At 43.1% G+C, this 20,009-nt stretch overlaps 1 protein-coding gene across 3 annotated transcripts in view; it reads left to right on the top strand.

Annotated features, from left to right (window-relative positions):
• The first annotated feature begins 1,309 nt into the window (after positions 1 to 1,309).
• The window catches only part of gpr158a (G protein-coupled receptor 158a), a 92,272-nt gene continuing 73,572 nt past the window's right edge, over positions 1,310 to 20,009 (top strand). For all 3 annotated transcript variants that reach the window (XM_086306676.1, XM_086306675.1, XM_086306674.1), the window contains exon 1: positions 1,310 to 2,547. In XM_086306676.1, the coding sequence (XP_086162802.1) occupies positions 1,670 to 2,547 (878 nt within the window). In that variant the 5' untranslated portion in view covers positions 1,310 to 1,669. The remainder of the gene's footprint in view (positions 2,548 to 20,009) is intronic.

Below are 20,009 nucleotides of genomic sequence, written 5' to 3'. Positions count from 1 at the left end.
ATATTAACAATGAGTGACACAGACTGGCTTTTTATGTAAATTAAACCCAAACATACCAGCTGTATTTTAGAGGAACCAGTTGGAATCTTAGAACAAAAGAGTGACAAAATGTTGGAAAAGTCAGAACTTTTCTACCTGCTCTTACTTCCCTGCACAACAGTGCAGTTTTGGACCAAAAGGCGTGATAAAGAGGGCATGGATTTTTTTTAGACCATAAACAAAGTTCAGAAACAAAGTAAATCCAAAAACTGAAGATCACACAGTTGGAAACCTAACAGCTGAGCATGACGGATGCATGTTGTGCCCCATACTGAAGGGAAGACAGGACTATTTATACACAGAGGGCTCCTTGGAAAGATTACTGCAGGCATATAAACAACAATGAAACCAATCAGAAAACACACAATCATATATTAGATGAAAACAACTCAAAAAAGAAAGTCTTAAGCCAACACAGGCATCATCACAAGGTTTAAGTGAGCAGCACGTTGTTGTTGTGGTTAAACTGAGATTGGAGGCTTGGCTTTAATTTCTATTGTAGAAAAACCTTTAGCCAAAACATGAGAACCTCTCATCCAAATGACTTCAGATTTGGTGGTGCACTTATTCATCTATCCAACAATACACCAGCATATTTTTAAATGTGAAGGTCAGGTGAATTGTTGTGGAAGCAGGTGAAAATCAGAGAAACGCAGATAAATTCTTAGTCAGAAGCATTTCAGCTTTCAGATTTGAAGATAGCAGAAATTTAGAAAGAAAAGATGAATCCAGTCTGCACCTTGCTCCAAAAGTTTACAATCATGAATCAAATCGTATTTAATAAAGCTTTCCCCTCACTGATGATAGAAAAAAAAATCTTAGTCTCCGAAAATTGATCTAAAATTAAGTGCTTGATTGTGATAAATCGGCTGAGGGTGACTTTGTCTGTTTCAGCGTCGGACAGCTCCTTCAGTGCTTCATCGGTTTCAGCGCCGGACAGCTCCTTCACCGCTCCACCAAACACCGCTCCGAGATTGACAGAAGAAGCGGCCACACGCGGATCAATGGCGCTCCTGGAGCCCCTATGAGACGACGAAGACGACGGGCTTTGAAAGCGCACGGATCCTGATGTTGCTTCTTCGTGGCTTTTATAGGCCTGCTTAATGCTTGCTGTGGTCGGAAGAGGGCGGAGTGCGTTTGCCATCCAAGTGAGAAGCTCCTCGACTCGGTGCCTCCTAAAAAAAGCATATAAATATAATAATAACCGCCCCTTACCCCTCCCTCCTCCTCGTTTTGATTCAGTCTGTGTAGCCTACACGCAGAAGGAGAACGTCCGCGGCACAGCAAAGCCAACACAGTCTTGTCTACAGTGTGTGAAAGAGAGGGAGAGAGAGAGGTGGGGGGGAAACAGCTGCAAGCGGATACTCAACATCAACAAGCTGTATGAGGCATCTGTGAGGAAGGAGAAGGCATTTGACGAGGGAAGGGGTTCCTGGCGGGTTTCCCTCTTTTTGTGATTTCAAGAACAGAGGCGTGGAGCTCAGAAGAATATCCTACAAGTGGTGAAGCGATGGTTTAGCGGGGCAATTTGATAGGTTCTCTGTGTTTTTTCTACAGCACACTCGCCCGACGACACTGTTAATTCCGAGCAGCAATCCCCCAAACATCTGTGGTCGCTCTCTTGAGGGAGATGGCTGTTTTCCGGCTGTCGCTGCTGCTGCAAGTTGGATTTGTGATCGGATCAAACCATAAGTACGCGGAATGGTCAGGGCACGGGGAGGATAACGGGGCACGGGAGGCGATTCACGGCGCTCAGACGCACCGCTGGCAGCTGGCGCATCTCCGTGCGCCTCATCACGCTGCCGGGGAGACGGCGGAGCTGCCGCAGAAGACAGACGAGCTTCTACCCAGGGTCGTCACGGCTTTTTTACACACCGGGGACTCGACCACCTTAAAGCATGCCAACTGCTCGCGAAAGTACGAGCTCACCTCTCTGCGGGGAAGGTCACACGCTACCCCGCATTACTCCATGAGCAGCGTGCTGGATACGGTGCTGCACGCCACAAACTTCCTCAACATGATCCTGCAAGCCAACAGGTCCAGGGAGCACAACCTCCGGCGAGACATTGAGTGGTACCACGCGTTAGTCAGGAGTATACTGGAGGGAGACGCCAAGATTCACCGGGCGGTTGTTACTTTTAGCGGGGATTCATCCTTCCCGGGGCCCTCGGTGCTTCTTCAAGCCACCAGGGCCGGCGGTGAAATAGTACTCCAAGACCTCTCCAGCATGGCCCACCGACATCTGCACAACCGCACGGCAGAGACAGAGTGGTACCACGAAATAAAAGACAGGAAGAACCCCAATTTCCATAAAAGAGCGCTGAGCCAAGATTTCAGATCGGTGGACAATTCAGTGAAAAGAGGAGAGAGTTTTATTCCGGACAAGACGCACGTCAGATGGTCTGCGCCCTACTTGGAGTGTGAGAATGGGAATTTTGTTCCCCGTTGGCTTTTGACCTTATCTGCTGCCTTCTATGGCCTGAAATCCAACCTGGCTCCTGAATTCAGGTAAGCACAGAGGGTCCAAACCTGCGCTATGATGTGGAGGAACACAATATATATGCAACACAAAGTCTAAAAGTGATTCATATCTATCTATCTATCTATCTATCTATCTATATATATATATATATATATATATATATATATATATATATATATATATATATATATATATATATATATATATATATATATATAACCACATTTCCAAAGCCTAACACAAATGTGCAGCGCCTTCACTTTTTCAGCAGAACAATATATTTATGTAACAATGACTTTTTTTGTCAACCTAAAGGTGTGCTCAGGTGAGCTTACCCTCCACTACATCTCCAAACCTGGATAAAGCTTTATAAGGTGATCATACCTGCCTTACAGCTTCCCACTAGCCTCCTCTTGTTACATGAGGGTGGGGGGGGGGGGGGGGGGGGGGGGGTTTCTTCTCTCCTCCAGTCTGACAAGACGGCGGGATGCTAAAAATAACCCAGGGTGTTACTGGATGTAACAGCGGTGGAAACCTCTGGCTGCAGGCCCTAATTCATTTTTCAAACTCACAGGGGATGCACTCAGGAAATGCCTTGTGCCCTTTCTTTTACCTTCTTCAAGAGAGGAGGCTGTTAAATCTGCAATGAGTTCCGTAAGAAAAACAAGCTCAGCAGCAGCAGATGAGGATATTTGGTTGAATTTCTCCAAACCATAAAACCTCCTCGGCTGCAGCTCGATGCTATAATGAGCCATGTTTTATTCCAGCAATAGTGACATGCACTGAAAGAGTCAAGTGTTAAAGCTCCATAGGATCCCGACTAACATCTCCTCAATGAATATTTAATCCAGATCACTAGTTGTGTTTGTACTGCCTTCAATGAATCTTTCATTGATACACTCTAGTTGCTCACAGGCTGGCACGGATTGCAAATGAGCAAAAACCTTCAGTGATTATACTGTAATAGGCTATCAGCTACCTGGTGTTATCCCACACTAAATCCTCTCAGAGCAGCTTCACAGCAAAGCTCAGACTCCCACTAAAGCAACCTGAAGTCAAACCTGTCTGACACACCAACTCTAGTTTATTAGTGAAACCAGACTTTTTGTTTGGAGATTTTTTGTCCCCAAAGGATCTGAGTTACAGACATTTTTATTAAACCAGTTCAGCTGAAGCCTTCTCCATAACCCACTGCAGGCGATGTATAGGTATTTGTATTGTGTGAAATCCCTGAAAAGCTGTCTGTAAAGAACAGTAAAGAAACAGGAGAGTACAATCTATACCATAATTTACAGTTAAGTGTTTTACCAATCAGAATTTTTACATTTTAGTGCTTTTCTTGGTTCTTGGAGCATTAAAATCTTCTAAATATCTCCTCATACTCTTAAAGTAGACATGAAACACTACATGTATAAAGGCTAATTTACACGCCATTTGTTAACTACACCCTAACTGATGATTAAAAATCAGAGTGTCGGACTTCAGCTTGTCTGTCTGGTGCACCAGACTCAAACAGGCTCTCCCCCACACAGTCCTCATTTAGAAAATGCTCTAAAAACCCTAAAATTATGGCCAGTAGCTGGATTTTCCCATTTCAGTGCAGCTAGCAAAACAGCGAAGAACCACTTAATGCTAAAGAGACTGAAAGTGAACAGTATATCGTATTTGTTTTTATTATTTTAATTATTATTGTTATTTATTTATTTTTTACAAAACCCCATTGCTACAGTCAGTTGCAGTCCAAAAGTGGCCTCCTTAGGCTGCTTTTTAGTTTTTGTGTCCTTATTTTCCACTGAGGTATCAGACTTGTTTCAGACATTAATATAAGTTAAATATAAATATTCAAATAAAAAGTAAAGTCTCCCTAAAAAAAAAGAGTAAAAATAAGAAAAACTAAGGAGCTTTAAATATTCCAAAGTTAAAGCACATAGGTTTGTGCTATTAAAGAACGGATTTAGTCTATTGGTTAATTCCACAGTTTTCAACTGCAGCGCTGTTTGTTGGTCTTAAACCAATGATGGACTTCATGCCACTCCAGACTGCCCTCATGTTGGTCTGCTGGATTTTCCACTCCAGTTTTCTCCTGTAGTTGTCCATGCCTTCTTGATGGATTTCTTTAGGATACTTTAAGCTTCTCTCTCCTCCATACTGCCAGCTCTGAAGGTCCTCGTTTTCTTTTTAAGGAGTGCTTTGATGTCCTTTGTTACACATGATTTGTTGTTGTTCCTTTGGAATTATGGAGTCGGTGCAGAAATTTATGTAGACTGATCAATTTTACGCTCCCATCAATGTCCTCTCACTACGACTCACAGAGGACTGGCCAACCATTCCCCTCAGAGCGGCCTGGCAGGGCCACAAAAGCATCCTATGACCATATACTCACCATCCGTGGGGTCAGAGGCTGCTTCTTGACTAGAGGGACACAGTAGAGGGTTAGGTAAATCAGGTTGCGATCTGAGCTACCAAGCAGGATGAAGTGGGAGGAATAGTATTAGTCCTTAACATTTGCATAAGATCTGTTGTTCTTTCATCTCTCCTCTCCTGCTCTGAACATAAATATGTGAGAATATTCACCTCTCATCCGAGAAGCTTCTCGGATGAGAGGTGAAACGTCTTCAAGTAACTTAAAGAAGTCCAGACGCTTTTCTTTGCAAGCTCCTTTGACTACGATGACCTGGATGACTGGGAACCTTCACAGACGTGAGAATAGTCTTCTCTCAAAAATGCATGTTGCTTTTCTGATTGATACCAAGCCATATTAAATCAAGCCACATAAGCAGTTTTAATCAATTGTGTACTTTCAGCTGCATTCAGTGAGGTTCAGATGAATTTTGCAGACCCAGGCTAGTGGTTTCAACCTTTATGATTAGTCCGGTTCATTGGCTTCTTGCAGTGGCTTTGTATACACTGTGTAAAAGTGTTGAACTACCCCATTACTAATGAAGTCAATACTCACCAAATCTCATCTTTTTGCCATGAGAGGATCTCAAAGATTGCATCAAATGTGTGCTGATTCAACCTGAAATATAACAGGACACATGGAGATGAGATGAATAGTCCTAGGAGAAATATTGCAGTAGAACTTTTGAACCTCTCACTACCCTTTCTGTCTGGTTTCCTTCTCTCTCTCCTGTTGACCCAAATGTTAGAAAGAAATTAAAATTGTTAAGAAAGGACATGCTGTTCTCATTAATCACTGGCATGGTCTTGAAAAACTTGACAGTCAGCTTGGTTCATGTGTACCACTTGGCTTTGAAATACATATTTTGCACAGTCAAGCTCAGTGTTGGTCAAGTTACTTGAAAAAAGTAATCAGCAACTAATTACTGATTACTTCCCCAAAAAGTAATCCCGTTACTTTACTGATTACTTATTTTCAAAAGTAATTAATTACTTAGTTACTTAGTTACTTTTTAAAAACACGATTTACAACATGAATAGGTGATAAATAGATCTTTCAGCCCAATTCTACTTTTTCTGCATAATCCATCATACAAAATGTAATCAAATGGAAAAGTCTTTTTTTAAACTTGTTTTATTAGTTTTAATCTTTTAACTTTATGCATCAAGCAAAAATTTAATTATATGCAACATTCACTGACTGGAAGAAATTAGTTTAACATTTAAACCTATTTTCTGCACATTCCAGCACAAAAAATAAAATATTTTTTTGTGTTTACACTCAGTCTTTCAAATAAATGCAAGTAAAACACAGAAGAAAATAAATAAAATCAAAGACTAGCGGTCCTTTTGCTCTATTTTCACCTGTACAGCAGGAGTGGGGTAGGCGGAGGTTTACCCTGGTCAGTTGAAGAATCTGCGAGTTTCTCTGTGAATTTCACATTACTCGGTGCTTGCTCGGAAGTTTAGGGGTTTTCTTCCCACGCAGTGAACAACGGACGCCAATGTTTTTGTCACTTTTTACAGAATCAAACTCAAAGTAAGGTCAGTACTTCCACGCTTTAAACGCTGCATGCTCATACTCTCTCCCGCACTCCATATATTATCCATTGTTGATCTGCACACAGCTGTTGCCACGATGTCACACTCGCTTACGTCATTATCATGAGACACTCTCGCAAGAAAATCACGGTTTTAGTAACGCAGTAACGCAGCGTGCTTACGGGAAAGTAACAGTAATCTAATTACCCTCTTTGCAATAGTAATCCCTTACTTTACTCGTTACTCAAAAAAGTAATCGGATTACAGTAACGCGTTACAAGTAACGCGAGATGAACGCGTTACTGCCCATCTCTGGTCAAGCTCTTCTTTTTTTCCACATTGTCGTGCCCTTTTTCCAGGTTTGTATCTTTCCTCTGACGCTTGTATCAGAGTAGCAGGCGGCTCACCCTGCATCCTCCCAGCACCTCAGCAGCCTGCCAGATAAGAAACAGGAGAGGAAGGGAAGTGCTGGCTAATATAGCTGCCTCAGACATCAGTTCTCCTCCGCTTCCCCTCCAGATGAATACACAATCAATACAACAATGAATTAATAATGAAAGATGTAGAACAACAACCCTGCACGGGCTGTCTTTATTTCCAGCCTCAGTCACTTCCTCTTTAGGGTGATGATGTTGCAAGCAGCAAGGTGACTCGTTTGGACTTTTTCGTGGCTCTGGCATATGGAAATTAACACAAACCGAGACTACCCCCCCCCACGTCGCCCCTTTTGCTTGTTGAACGTGCAGGTGCTAAACAACTTATGTGACTTGTCGAAGCAGAAGTGTGCGGACGTTCGTTTGCGATAGATCGACCTGTTGTTTCTGCGAAGGTGCAAGAAATCGCACCTCTCGCACTTCGTCTCTTTCCTTTCCAGTCTGTCTCTTCAGCTGCGCTCAAGGCACAGGGGAGACAGCTTAGCCCGCACAGAGAGGATTGGCTGTTTCCAAGTGTGCAGTGTGTATCTGTGTGTGTGAGCGTGTGAATGCCATTGGTGGAGGTTCAGACATTCTTCAGGATGACACTTTGTAGTCCTAATTGGCAGATCACTCTAACTTCAGATAGAAACTCATGACAGCAGAGGCACAAATAAAGAAAAAAGTGTTAGAACAAACAAAAGAAAGTAAGGGAAGGAAAGTGAGGCAGGCGCATTACTTCAAGCTCACCTTTCACAACACAGACCTTAATTGCTTTGAGGCTGGAGCTCAAGCAGTTTCACCGGCAGCAGCAGGAATAAGCAAGATTAAATGAAGCTTAAAAGCAAAACTAAATGGTGAAAAGTATGCATTTTCAGCTTATCTCTCAAAAAGGCCAAATAAGTTCTAACTATGTGCAGGATCCTCTACGTTTTTGCTTTGCCTCTCATTTTACTATTAATGCAGCTCTGTCTGGACAGCCCGAGTGCTTTGTGATACCCAGCATGTAACAGAGTGGGAGGCCTGGAGCTCCAGGAGGAGCCAGCAACATCTGCTTCCATGGACTCCATCCAGAAACAAATAGGAAGAAAATCCCACAATTCCCGAGGCTAAATGCAATAATGTTTGATGCTAAACTGAGATGAAAGGTGGTAGGAGTAAAAAAAAAAGTGCATCCAAGAGGTAAATTAGATTTTCAGCTAAGCATACCAGCAAGGAGAAAACTAAACTGTACACACAGAAGGAAGCTTTTAAACCCGATGAGCAAAAATGAGTCCGACCTTGTAGATTTTCCATTGAGTGCGACCTGGAGGAAGCAGGGGTTAAATATCCCCGAGGCGCTGCTTCTCTTACTGCTGACGTCAGTGGGACTCCGCTGCTCAGTAAGGTGGCCTGTCAAAGCCTTCAGCCAGTAAATGTCAACATTAAGGAAAATCGAGCTACTCAGGTATTAAAGAGTGCTGTTTGGTAGGATTTGTTTTTTGCTAATAACTATGTAAGGTTATCTTTAATGACCTGGTCTAACCTAACAGAGTAAGGACTGAGTGCTGTGCTGCGTTTGGAGAATTTATAAAGATTTGGACTGTTGTTAGATTCCATAAATTGACAAAAATACAGGAAGATATTACAGAAGATAACTTATAATAAACATGACAATTACAATGACAACATAACCCTCAGCGAAGACGACAAATAGAAGGAAATTCAGCTTTAGGATAGGTGATATGTAATACACAGAAGTGCTGCAGCTGGTCCTTTGGTGTATCTCTCCAATATTGCCATGGAAGAATCGCTCCAGTTTCATCTTGTCTGTCAGGAAAATGTTCATGTTTGTACAATTTGGTACATATTTTTACATAGAAAAGAAAGGTACCCAGAACTGAGTAGTTCATTCAGTAAATCTGTTCTGTAGCTCAAATGCTTTATGATCATTTATCATCATTTATTCATAATCGCTAACATACCTCCGTCTTACTTTGGTTTGTTCATTGGAAGAAGGGTTTTAAAGGGGCAGTCCACTGCAAAATTCATCAAACTATTCCTGCATTGGTTATGAATCTAGATTGCTTTGGTGTGATTTGCACAGTTATGGAGATATAGGAGAATTACATGGCATTGGTGGTAGTCGATTAACCAACAATACATTTAGAAAAACTCAGCAGCAATGTCTCTTTCCAAAAATTATGACTTGGTTAGTTAAAAAAAGGTGAATGTGGACACTAGAAAAAATAGTTCCTATATTCAGCCTGCAATATATTTATAAAGTATCCGGTCGTGATTTATGGAAAGAGACGCTGCAGCTGTATTTTGTTGTTGTTGCTTTGAGCACCACAAGGCAAGAGTCATTTACTTCCATTATATTCAAGAGAAGGTAGACACCTCTACAGCAAATATATTTCCAAAACTGGGAACTCACACCAAAACAATCTAGATGGATAAACAGCGCTACAAGCCAGAGGGAGAAAAAAATACACAGAAATTGGATTTTGGGGTGAACTTTTCCTTTAATGACACGAGCGTACCGACTATAAGAGAAAGTGCCAGCACTCTGAAGAAGAAGCAGTCTTTATTCACTTTCTGTCACAGCCACTTCCCCGCAGGCGCTGTGTCTTTTTTGATGACCAGAGACAGGACTCAATAAAATAACCCAGGTTGCACTGAAATAATGGTAGACAAGCAGCATCGTGCCCGGCGGCTCGACTCACATTTTCTACGTGTCCTGTTAGCTTAATGCATTTCCATCACGTAAGGGACATTTTTCCTTGAGAAAGCTGCACGGGTTCCTGCATTGTGATGGTTCCACGGCATAATGCACAAATTGTGCCCTCCTAAAAGGACAGCACCGTGTTCTTGTCGAGACCCGGAGTAGGAGATATGTGCATGCAAGTTCATGCAGGCTTGCAACTCCTTTGGCTACACTGCTAAAGGATGACTTTTAAGCTTTTGTGTTTTCATCTCTTTTGCATTAACTTTGGTTTAAGGGAATGTTTTGCTTCAGTTCCAGACAGTATGTGAATACTTCCATCGTTCAAAGTTGCACTTTGTTACATGTAGCACAGGTCTGCTCAAGATGTGTTTTGTAAAAATACTCAAAATATTTACCTACATTAGGTGAGGGTGCCACGTGGATAGAGCATGCAGAAGGCAGTGTACAGCATGCCCACCGATTAAGTCATTGGACTTTAACCTCCACAGAATAATCAAACACTGATTTTTTTTATTTTTTTTGCTAGGGAACTGGGAGGTTAAATATCACTTAATTTACAAGAACCAGTTTCAGCTTCATAAGATAAGATAAGATAGAACTTTATTAATCCCTCGGGTGGGTTCCTCTGGGAAATTCGATTTCCAAAAAGCACAGCACCGACAGAAGTTCAGAGTTACAGAATATTATATATATATATATACACACACACACACACACACATACACACACATATATAAATACAGAGACAAATATAAATAAAATATACGAAGGGGATAAATATAATAAATAGGAATAAAAATAAAAATACAAGTGAATTGCACATTTCAAGTATTGAGGTCTATTGCACCATTGACTATTTACAAAAAGTATTGCACAAGGTATTGTACAGTGAGGTGAAGAGGCACTACAGTTTAGTTGTTCCCCCCTCCTTTGTCCTCCTGTTTCCCCTCCCTCTCCCCTCCAGAGAGGAGTTAAACAGTTTGATGGTGTGTGGGACAAAGGAGTTTTTAAGTCTGTTAGTTCTTGTCTTGGGGAGAAGCAACCTGTCACTGAACAGACTCTTCTGGTTGTTAATGGCCATGTGCAGAGGATGCCCAGCATTGTTCATAATGTCATAACAAGCATCCGACAATGCGTATAGATGTGATGTACAGTATTTATTAACCATTACCAGTGCTTTATCAATAAACCTTGCAACTGTACAATAACTGTCCAGATAACTGTCTATAAAGCAGTTTTAAAACAATCAGTAAACTTTTAAACTATTGATCACTAGCTTCTTAGCTAAGAAGCTCTTAGCTTCTTAGCTTCTTAGCTAGTGATCTAAATAGTGAAGGGATAGTGTCTACACATCTGAAACAAGGTGCTTTATGAATTTATGGTACCTTCCAATTGGCTTGTATTTACCATGAGAAGGGTAGATATTGGAACCCCAATTCTTGTGTCTTGAGTTTGACCTTGAATTTTTTGGCAACAGTTAGCTGTGCTAAGCTATCAAATCATGGATAAGCCTCTCTACAGAGGCATTAGGCAGCGAAGAGCGTAAATGAGATCTTCTAGAACGTGAATAGAAAGTGAATAACGTTCTGCAACTTCAACTCACTACGGGCAAATAACTGCTGATGATGAGAAGTGGGCAGTACCTAAGATAAACTTTTCACAACTTTAAGGTGAGTAACTGAAGCAAATGCCAGTGCGAGAGAACAATAATGTTCATTGACATATTACTTGGTAGAACAAATGTGAGAGGATCACATAGGCAACCACAGCCTGGAATGGCACCATCAACTTCAAAGCAGCGTGTGATAAGGAAATCGTTTCTAGTGTGTACACAGCTTAATGGGTCATTTTAGCATTTTAGTAAGTGGTTGATAGGCAACGTGATGACATCATACCCATGTGCCAAATGTAATTGCTCAGCTTCTGATTGTGGAGGAGCTTGTAGTAAACATTTGAAATTTTAACCCTGCACAATGAAAAGAAGAGACTTAAATATATTAAATATGTTTTTTTTATTCTTTACCAGTGTTGGGTAAGTTACTTTAAAAAAGTAACTTAGTTACATTACTAGTTACTTCTCTCAAAAGTAACTCAGTTACTTCAAGTTACTCGTTACTTTCAAAGTAACTAGTTACTAGGGAAAGTAACTTTGGTTTTACTCAGAATTCTCTTGTTAATGTGTTTCTTTCATAACTTTGCCAGTCTTCTAGCTTGCTTACTTGCCACAAGTGCACTGTGCCACCTACCAATAGAAAGGAAAAGATAATGTTCATATTTCCACGAGAGAAATTCCACGCCTGGACCGTCATTGACTGCTGCCATGATTCTAGCCTACGTCACAGAGTCATGTGCGCCTTTTACATCCAACACAAAAACTGCAGTCGTGGTGCTTTCGATTGTACTCAGAACTCAGAAATTCTGCCTTCTGAATAGGAAGATGTAGGCAACACCAGACTGCAGATGAGCTGCATACAGGGCTGGACTGGGACAGAAAATTGGCCCGGGCATTTTGACTAGAGACTGGCCCACCATTATAGGAAAAATCATAAAGCCTTTGAATGAAAATAAACACTGTTGTGACAGTGATGTACACTGTTTTGATGGTATATATGCATCAATCTATCAATTGTTTGTTGTAAGATTCAGATAATTATTTTTTAAAAGCTAGACATTTTAAATAAGAATAAGAAAGAAAAGTATTTCTTTGTGCCCCCCTTTCCCTGTTAATGCCCTACATGCCCCCCTGGAAACACTTTGCTAGACCCGCCCCTGCACAGTTACCAGCTGTCAGCTACCTAAAAAAGGATCCTGGGGTTATTTGTCTCTCAGAAACAGTTCATAACTTCCCTTCAACTCATTCATGTCACCTAAAAGGTAAACCTGTTTCTCCATCACCTGTTCAGCTCTGATGATCCAGTAAGGACATCTCCTGGTTTCATCTTCATGTTTCCCTCTCACCAGATAACCAAACCATATCATGACCAGCAGCTTTACAGCTGTGGCTCCAGCAAACATCAGCTGATACTAGAAATTAATATTAAATAAATTCTAACAACAGCTGATCAAGCTTAAAAGTGCTGCTGTTGTTTAGCGCGACATCCGCTGGTTTCCTCTTTCTGGCGCAAAGTGAGCGATAAACAAACAAGAGAGCCGATCAGCTGATCATTGATCAGTTTCATGATTGAAGTAGAAACGGGAGAGGGAGGGAGAGAATGAAAGAAGAAGAGGCAGCTGTGCAGCAAAGACACAGGAAAACTCCAGCTTTGTGTCTTTTTCATTGTAGCTGATTTACGGGACAAACTGTTCCTTTTCACCTCAATAAGAAACACGTAATATTTTCTCTGAATACCAGGCGGGACGGTTGGCAACTCTAATAACTTATGAACAAAATAAAGTTCAACATCATTAACTTCATAGCACCACCCAGCTGTATAGAAACTCCGTCATGCTAGCTAGCACGCAGTACGGAAAAAGTCAGAATAACGAAAATAAACTGCACCTAAACCTGGTTCATATCTGACCCAGAGAGACTGCAGGTCATAACTTCTTACCTGAAGTTCAGTTCACACTTGGACCGGTGGCCGCCTCGGGTCTCTTTTCCTTCTGCGTCCCTTTTCCTTCATCCACCTGCTGGCCTCCACCACTTGCTAATGTTACTGAATCTGTGGAAGCTCCGCGATAGCCACCACACGAAGTAACGAGTAACGACCCTATCTAAATCCCAGTAACGACTAACGCGTTCCTGATTTTGGCATAATAACTAGTTACCGTGCTCGTTACCACAATAATAACGTAGTTACTGTAACGCGTTACTTAATAACGCGTTAGTCCCAACACTGTTCTTTACACACTTAGTTAAAAAATGTTAGCTAGCAGTTAAAAATGTTCAAACAAAGAAATTTTAGTATTTGAAAGAATAGGAGTGAAAAAATAAGAGGATGTTGGAAACTGAGAAATTAGCTGTAACTGTAAACTGAAGACTTAAGCAGGGGTGTCGAACTCCAGGCCTCGAGGGCGGGTGTCCTGCAGTTTTTGGATCTCACCCTGGGTCAGCACACCTGAATCAAATGATTAGTTCATTACCAGGACTCTTGAGAACTTCAAGACATGTTGAGGAGGTAATTTAGTCATTTAAATCAGCTGTGTTGTATCAAGGTTACATCTAAAACCTGCAGGACACCGGCCCTCGAGGCCTGGAGTTCGACACCTGTGATTTTAGGTATCGCAGTGCTTATATGCAATGAACACTTACACCAGACAGCTGTTAAGTATAAGTAACATTTCACATTTGGTAGTCTATCAATTTCCCATTGTTTTAACATAACTAAACATTTTTTTAAAGTAGGTTTGTTTTAGGTCTGTGTAAGGCCCTAAACTAGCTAAAGTTGTTATATATTGCAGCATCCTGTCCTGTGACTAAACAGGCTAATCAGTTTCAGAGTCTATTTTCTGCTTTGAGACCTATAGCTCAAAGCGTATGAAATTCAGTGTTCACTGATGAATACATCTAAGACTGACTTGTAACAAAGAGGACACAAGCAGGCCTTCAATGCAAGCATCTTTTGATGAATATCCTTTTGTGAATATAAGCTATTATGCAGACATATCTACAGTCAGCTTCTTAATGTTTGTGCAGCTAACATTAGCTCAGAAAGAGTCAGTCAGAAAGACTCCTGCTGGTGGGATGCTCCTCTCTTTGCTGGCCTGGCCTTTAGACCCACAAAGAATGGAGGATGAAAGGAGAAAGCACTCTGTTTCCTTGGGCACCTCTATCTCTTGCTCTCTGTGATAATCCTGTCTTTATGCCCGAGGGCCTTGATGGCCACCATGATGGCTCTGCCACATGCTCCTCGCTGCTGCTCTCAATTACGACCCAGTCTTTGTGCAGCACATACCCAGTCAACACCACCGTTTCCAACATTTTCTTCTTTCTTTTTTCCCCCCAAAAGCCATTTTATACACCATATGTCCTCTTTGACTGGGAAGCTAAAGGTTGCCTGGGGAGTTGGGAGCAGAAGGGGAAAAAAAGAGAAGCCGACTGCAGACTATTTTCCTCTTTGTGCAGACTCACTTTTCAAATGCAAAACCTAAGCAAATGTTATTACTTCAGTTGCCACTGAAACTAACGGTTTCATGACTCCTCCATCACTAACAAATCGGCGTATTCTTGTGCGTCTGCTGTGTTTCAGTGCGACATTTCCAATCCTTATTATATAACAGAGAATTGCATGTAATTTCTCACACGAAACAACCAGCAGTGCAGGAGAAAGCAGCGAGGTCAGTTTGCCCCAAGGCAGGACCAGAGCAGCAGTTATTAATAACAGAGGTACAGGCAAAGAGAGCATTGCACTCACCTGGTGTCCACTGGGAACCGGGAATAGTAAACCGCCTCTTATACACCTGGAGAACATGCCAGAGCAGCAGTATTTGTGTATGCGTGTACATTATTATTTTTTATTGCTATTTTGATAACATGAATATATTTTTTTATTTTGTTTTTTTGGGACAAACAACTAGTCTATTCATGCACAGGGAAACACCAGTGCAACACATTCCCAAATTTGCTCCAGATATCTGTCACCAAAACAATAGCAGAACATCTGCATCATACTTGGGGCCAGGGATAACTCAGGATTGCTATGTCTGAATGATTGCACAGTGCAATTGAAACTTATCTCCCCACAGCATTTAAATAAAAATGATAAGAACTGCATCTGCACACAAAAGCATAATAGAACCTGCGTGGTACGTGTGATGATTTTGTAGTGCACTACAGTGGAAGTTTACAGATGAGATTTTGAGCACCACTATAAAATGGTGTGGGCATGATATAGGGCACTATATGGTGAACAGGTGGACAGTTTAAACACACAGATGGAAATAATAAGACTGTAAGCCGGTTACAGTCCTGTGATAAAGCTGCTAGTTCTGCCTGTCTTTTCTTCTGCTATGACATTCAGAAATATCCACAGTTTTTTTTAACGCTTATGGATCAGTAAATTTAGCCTTTCCTTTGGTACCTGCTGCTTCTCCCACTTTCAGTTTGTCACAGGTGCAGTTTTTTTTTATTGCTTTCTGTCATTAGTTTTTTGTCTTTTTGTTAAATTACATAAACCATGAACTCTGTCTTTTATTCTCCCCAAAAAGTGATATGTCAACATTGACGGCATCTTCTGCCACCTGCTGTTTTGTGTATTGTTTAGTTACAGCAAGACATGGTTCAACCAAGGTGTTACTATGGAAACCACACTTTTGCCTGGTCTCAAAACTGAGCAGTATGGGACAAGGTGTTTGTATGAGTTCCAGCTCATGTGAGCACAGAGTATGCTAACTGCCATCTAGGACTAGGTTGCTAATGTATGAAGCCATAACTAATTTTACATTAGTCATCAATCTAAACTACATAGAGATCTGTAACCTTTATAATATATCGTATTATTTAATTAGTTTAGTCTGTTACTCTTACTGTGTTGGAGCAACTGTAACCCACATATTTTCCTTAAGGATTATTCAAGTATTCTGATTCTGATCATTAGTGGTTGGTGCAACTCTACTGTATGATATGATGGAAACCACAGAATCGTACCAAATATCTAATCAACAACTCTTTTACATACAGGTTTGTCATCAGTCAAAATGCCTTATTATTAACGTTAAATTACAAAAACAAGTTGAATAAGATGTGAAGAGGGTTGTTCATTTAAAAACAGGCTGCAGATAACAGTGTTCTCCAGACCATGACACTTTAACAAAGTGGCACCAGGGGCGAAATGCATTAACAAATCATTGGGCACTAATTAAAGCCTTAATAGCCAATGATCAGCTGGAACTTTCATCATCTACACCCTGAAACAGATCTCAGTCATGAATCACCAATCAGCCACAACACTAAAATAGATGAGGTGAATAGCTTTGCTAGCATAGCTCCTGCCAGTTAAAATTTAAAGCCAAATTCTGACGTGTAGACAGCTGAGGTTTAGAGCATACCCAAAAGGTCTTGTGGGGTATCTTTGCTATAAAGTGATTATAGCTTAGGAGGTAGAGCAGGTCATACACTAACTGAAAGGTTTGTGGCTCGACCCCGAGCTGCTCCAGTCTGCATGTTAGATAGAAGAAGAAAAAACAACACCGTAGAAAACAGTGCTTGTATGAATGGGTGAATATGGATAGGATTGGATAAGGTTTGTAGAGTAGAAAACCCCTATATAAGAACCAGTCCATTTACCAAGTGGAACCAGACACAGCATTGGTGTTGCGCTGATACACATCAGAAATAAGCTTGTAAAATAAGATAATGACATTTTAAAATGTTAAAGATACAAAAATGAACTACATGTGCACTCTACAGCAAATGATAAATAAATCAGTGTTTATATGAAATCAGATATAATTTGTTGTTATGTGTTTTTATGCATGCACAATATATATCAAAACAAAGACGCAATGGCGGAAACTACGGTTGTCACAATTCATCTGGCTAAGCTTGGTTCCCAACGTTTATGTAGATTTTACTGACTAATATTAACTCCTTAAGCATTGACGCAGACTGCGTGCATTTTCCTGATGGAAGAGGCGTACTGCCGCACTTCAAATATTCTTCAGGATTGGTTAGAGGACCATGACAAAGATTTGAAGAGGTTAACTTCTCAGACCACCACACCATACAACTTTCAGGGCTTAAAAACATCTACTGTGAAGGTTAGGTGCCTGATACTACAGAAGAAATTCAGAGGTGTTGTTGGTGATTTCATTGATGGTGTCATAGTTATTTTGGCAGAATTAGGGGGATTTCTATTAGGCAAGTTGTCTTAATTGTCCCTCTGTTGTCCTGCTGGGAGACTTCAATGCTCACGTGGGTAACGACAGCGAGACCCGGAGGGGCGTGATTGGGAGGAACGGCCTCCCTGATCTGAACCCGAGCGGTGCTTTGTTATTGGACTTCTGTGCTAATCACAGTTTGGCCATAACGAACACCCTGTTCGAACATAAGAGTGTCCATAAGTGCACGTGGCACCAGGACGCTCTAGGCCATAGGTCGATGATCGATTTTGTAATCGCATCACCAGACCTGCGACCATATGTTCTGGACACTCGGGTAAAGAGAGGGGCTGAGTTGTCAACTGATCACCACCTGGTGGTGAGTTGGATCAGGTGGCGGGGGAGGACGCTGGACAGACCTGGTGCACCTAAACGCGTAGTGAGGGTGTGCTGGGAACGTCTAGCAGAGGCCCCAGTCCGCGAGATCTTCAACGCACACCTCCGGCAGAGCTTCAACAGCATTCCGAGGGAGACTGGGGACATTGAGTCCGAATGGACCATGTTCAGCGTCTCCATTGCCGAAGCTGCTGCATTGAGCTGCGGCCGCAAGGTGGTTGGCGCCTGCTGTGGTGGTAATCCCCGAACCAAATGGTGGACACCAGAGGTGAAGGGAGCCACCAGGCTGAAGAAGGAGTCCTATCGGGCTTGGTTAGCCTGTGGGACTCCGGAGGCAGCCGACAGGTATCGACAGGCCAAGCGGAATGCAGCTCGGGCAGTGGCTGAAGCAAAAACTCGGGTGTGGGAGGAGTTCGGAGAGGCCATGGAAAAAGACTTTCGGACTGCCTCGAAGAGATTCTGGCAAACCGTCAGGCGTCTCAGGAGGGGAAAGCGGTGCTCTACCTGCACTGTGTATAGTGCTGGCGGAGCGCTGCTGACGTCGACTGAGAAAATTGTCAGGCGGTGGAAGGAATACTTCGAGGACCTCCTTAATCCCATTGACACGTCTTCCGAGGAGGAAGCAGAGTCTGGGGATGAGGGGAATGACCCGCCAATTTCCGGGAGCGAGGTCACTGAGGCAGTTAAACAACTCCTTGGTGGCAGAGCCCCTGGTGTTGATGAGGTCCGCCCTGAGTTCCTGAAGGCTCTGGACGTTGTAGGGCTGTCCTGGTTGACACGCCTCTGCAATGTTGCGTGGAGATCAGGGGCAGTACCTGTGGACTGGCAGACCGGGGTGGTGGTCCCCATCTTTAAGAAGGGGGACCGGAGGGTGTGTTCCAACTACAGGGGGATCACACTCCTCAGCCTCCCTGGGAAAGTCTATGCCAGGGTGCTGGAAAGGAGAGTTCGTCCACTAGTTGAACCTCGGATACAGGAGGAACAATGCGGTTTTTGTCCTGGTCGCGGAACACTGGACCACCTCTTTATCCTCTCGAGGATACTTGAGGGTGCATGGGAGTTTGCCCAACCAGTCTACATGTGTTTTGTGGACTTGGAGAAGGCATTCGACCGTGTCCCTCGGGGTGTCCTGTGGGAGGTGTTGCGGGAGTATGGGGTGTCTGGCCCATTGCTACGGGCCATTCGATCCCTATACAACCGCTGTAAGAGCTTGGTTCGCATTGCTGGCAATAAGTCGGACTCGTTCCCATTCCTGGTGGGTGATGGGCTCCGCCAGGGCTGCCCTTTGTCTCCGGTTCTGTTCATAATTTTTATGGACAGGATTTCTAGGCGCAGCCAAGTGGCGGAGGGCTTTCGCTTTGGTGGCCTCAGAATCTCATCTCTGATTTTTGCGGATGATGTGGTTCTGTTGGCTTCATCGGGTGATGGCCTCCAGCTCGCACTGGAACGGTTCGCAGCCGAGTGTGAAGCAGCGGGAATGAGGATCAGCACCTCCAAATCTGAGGCCATGGTTCTCAGCCGGAAAAGGGTGGAGTGCCCACTCCGGTCGGGGATGAGTTCCTGCCGCAAGTGGAGGAGTTCAAGTATCTCGGGGTCTTGTTCGCGAGTGATGGGAGAAGGGAGCCGGTGATCGACAGACGGATTGGGGCTGCAGCTGCAGGAATGCAGACGCTGCACTGGTCCGTCGTGGTGCAGAGGGAGCCGAGTGTAAAAGCGAAGCTCTCAATTTACCGGTCAATCTACGTCCCTACCCTCACCTATGGCCACGAGCTGTGGGTAGTGACCGAAAGAACGAGATCGCGGATACAAGCGGCAGAAATCAGCTTCCTCCGAAGGGTGGCTGGCCTCTCCCTTAGAGATAGGGTGAGAAGTTCGGCCATCCGGGAGGGGCGCAGAGTAGAGCCGCTGCTGCTCCACATCGAAAGGAGCCAGCTGAGGTGGTTCGGCCATCTGACAAGGATGCCCTCTGGGCGCCTCCTGGGTGAGGTGTTCCAGGCATGTCCCACCGGGAGGAGGCCCCGGGGCAGACCCAGGACACGCTGGAGAGATTATATCTCTCGGCTGGCCTGGGAACGCCTTGGTGTTCCCCCGGATAAGCTGGAGGAGGTGGCTGGGGAGAGGGAGGTCTGGGCCTCTTTGCTTAGGCTGCTGCCCCCGCGACCCGGCCTCGGATAAAGCGGATGAAGATGGATGGATGGATGGAAGTTGTCTTAATTCTCTGATGAACTCTGGGCTTGACTGTGGCTCAGGAGGAAGATTGAGGCATTTACTA

This window comes from Aulonocara sp. 'chitande type north' Nkhata Bay, linkage group LG9, assembly GCF_057382095.1.
Source record: "Aulonocara sp. 'chitande type north' Nkhata Bay isolate Kocher_YH1m ecotype deep benthic linkage group LG9, A_spYH_male_GT1.1, whole genome shotgun sequence".
Lineage (NCBI taxonomy): Eukaryota > Metazoa > Chordata > Actinopteri > Cichliformes > Cichlidae > Aulonocara > Aulonocara sp. 'chitande type north' Nkhata Bay.
Note: the sequence above shows the minus strand (reverse complement) of the source record. Positions and strands in the feature narration are given on the sequence as shown.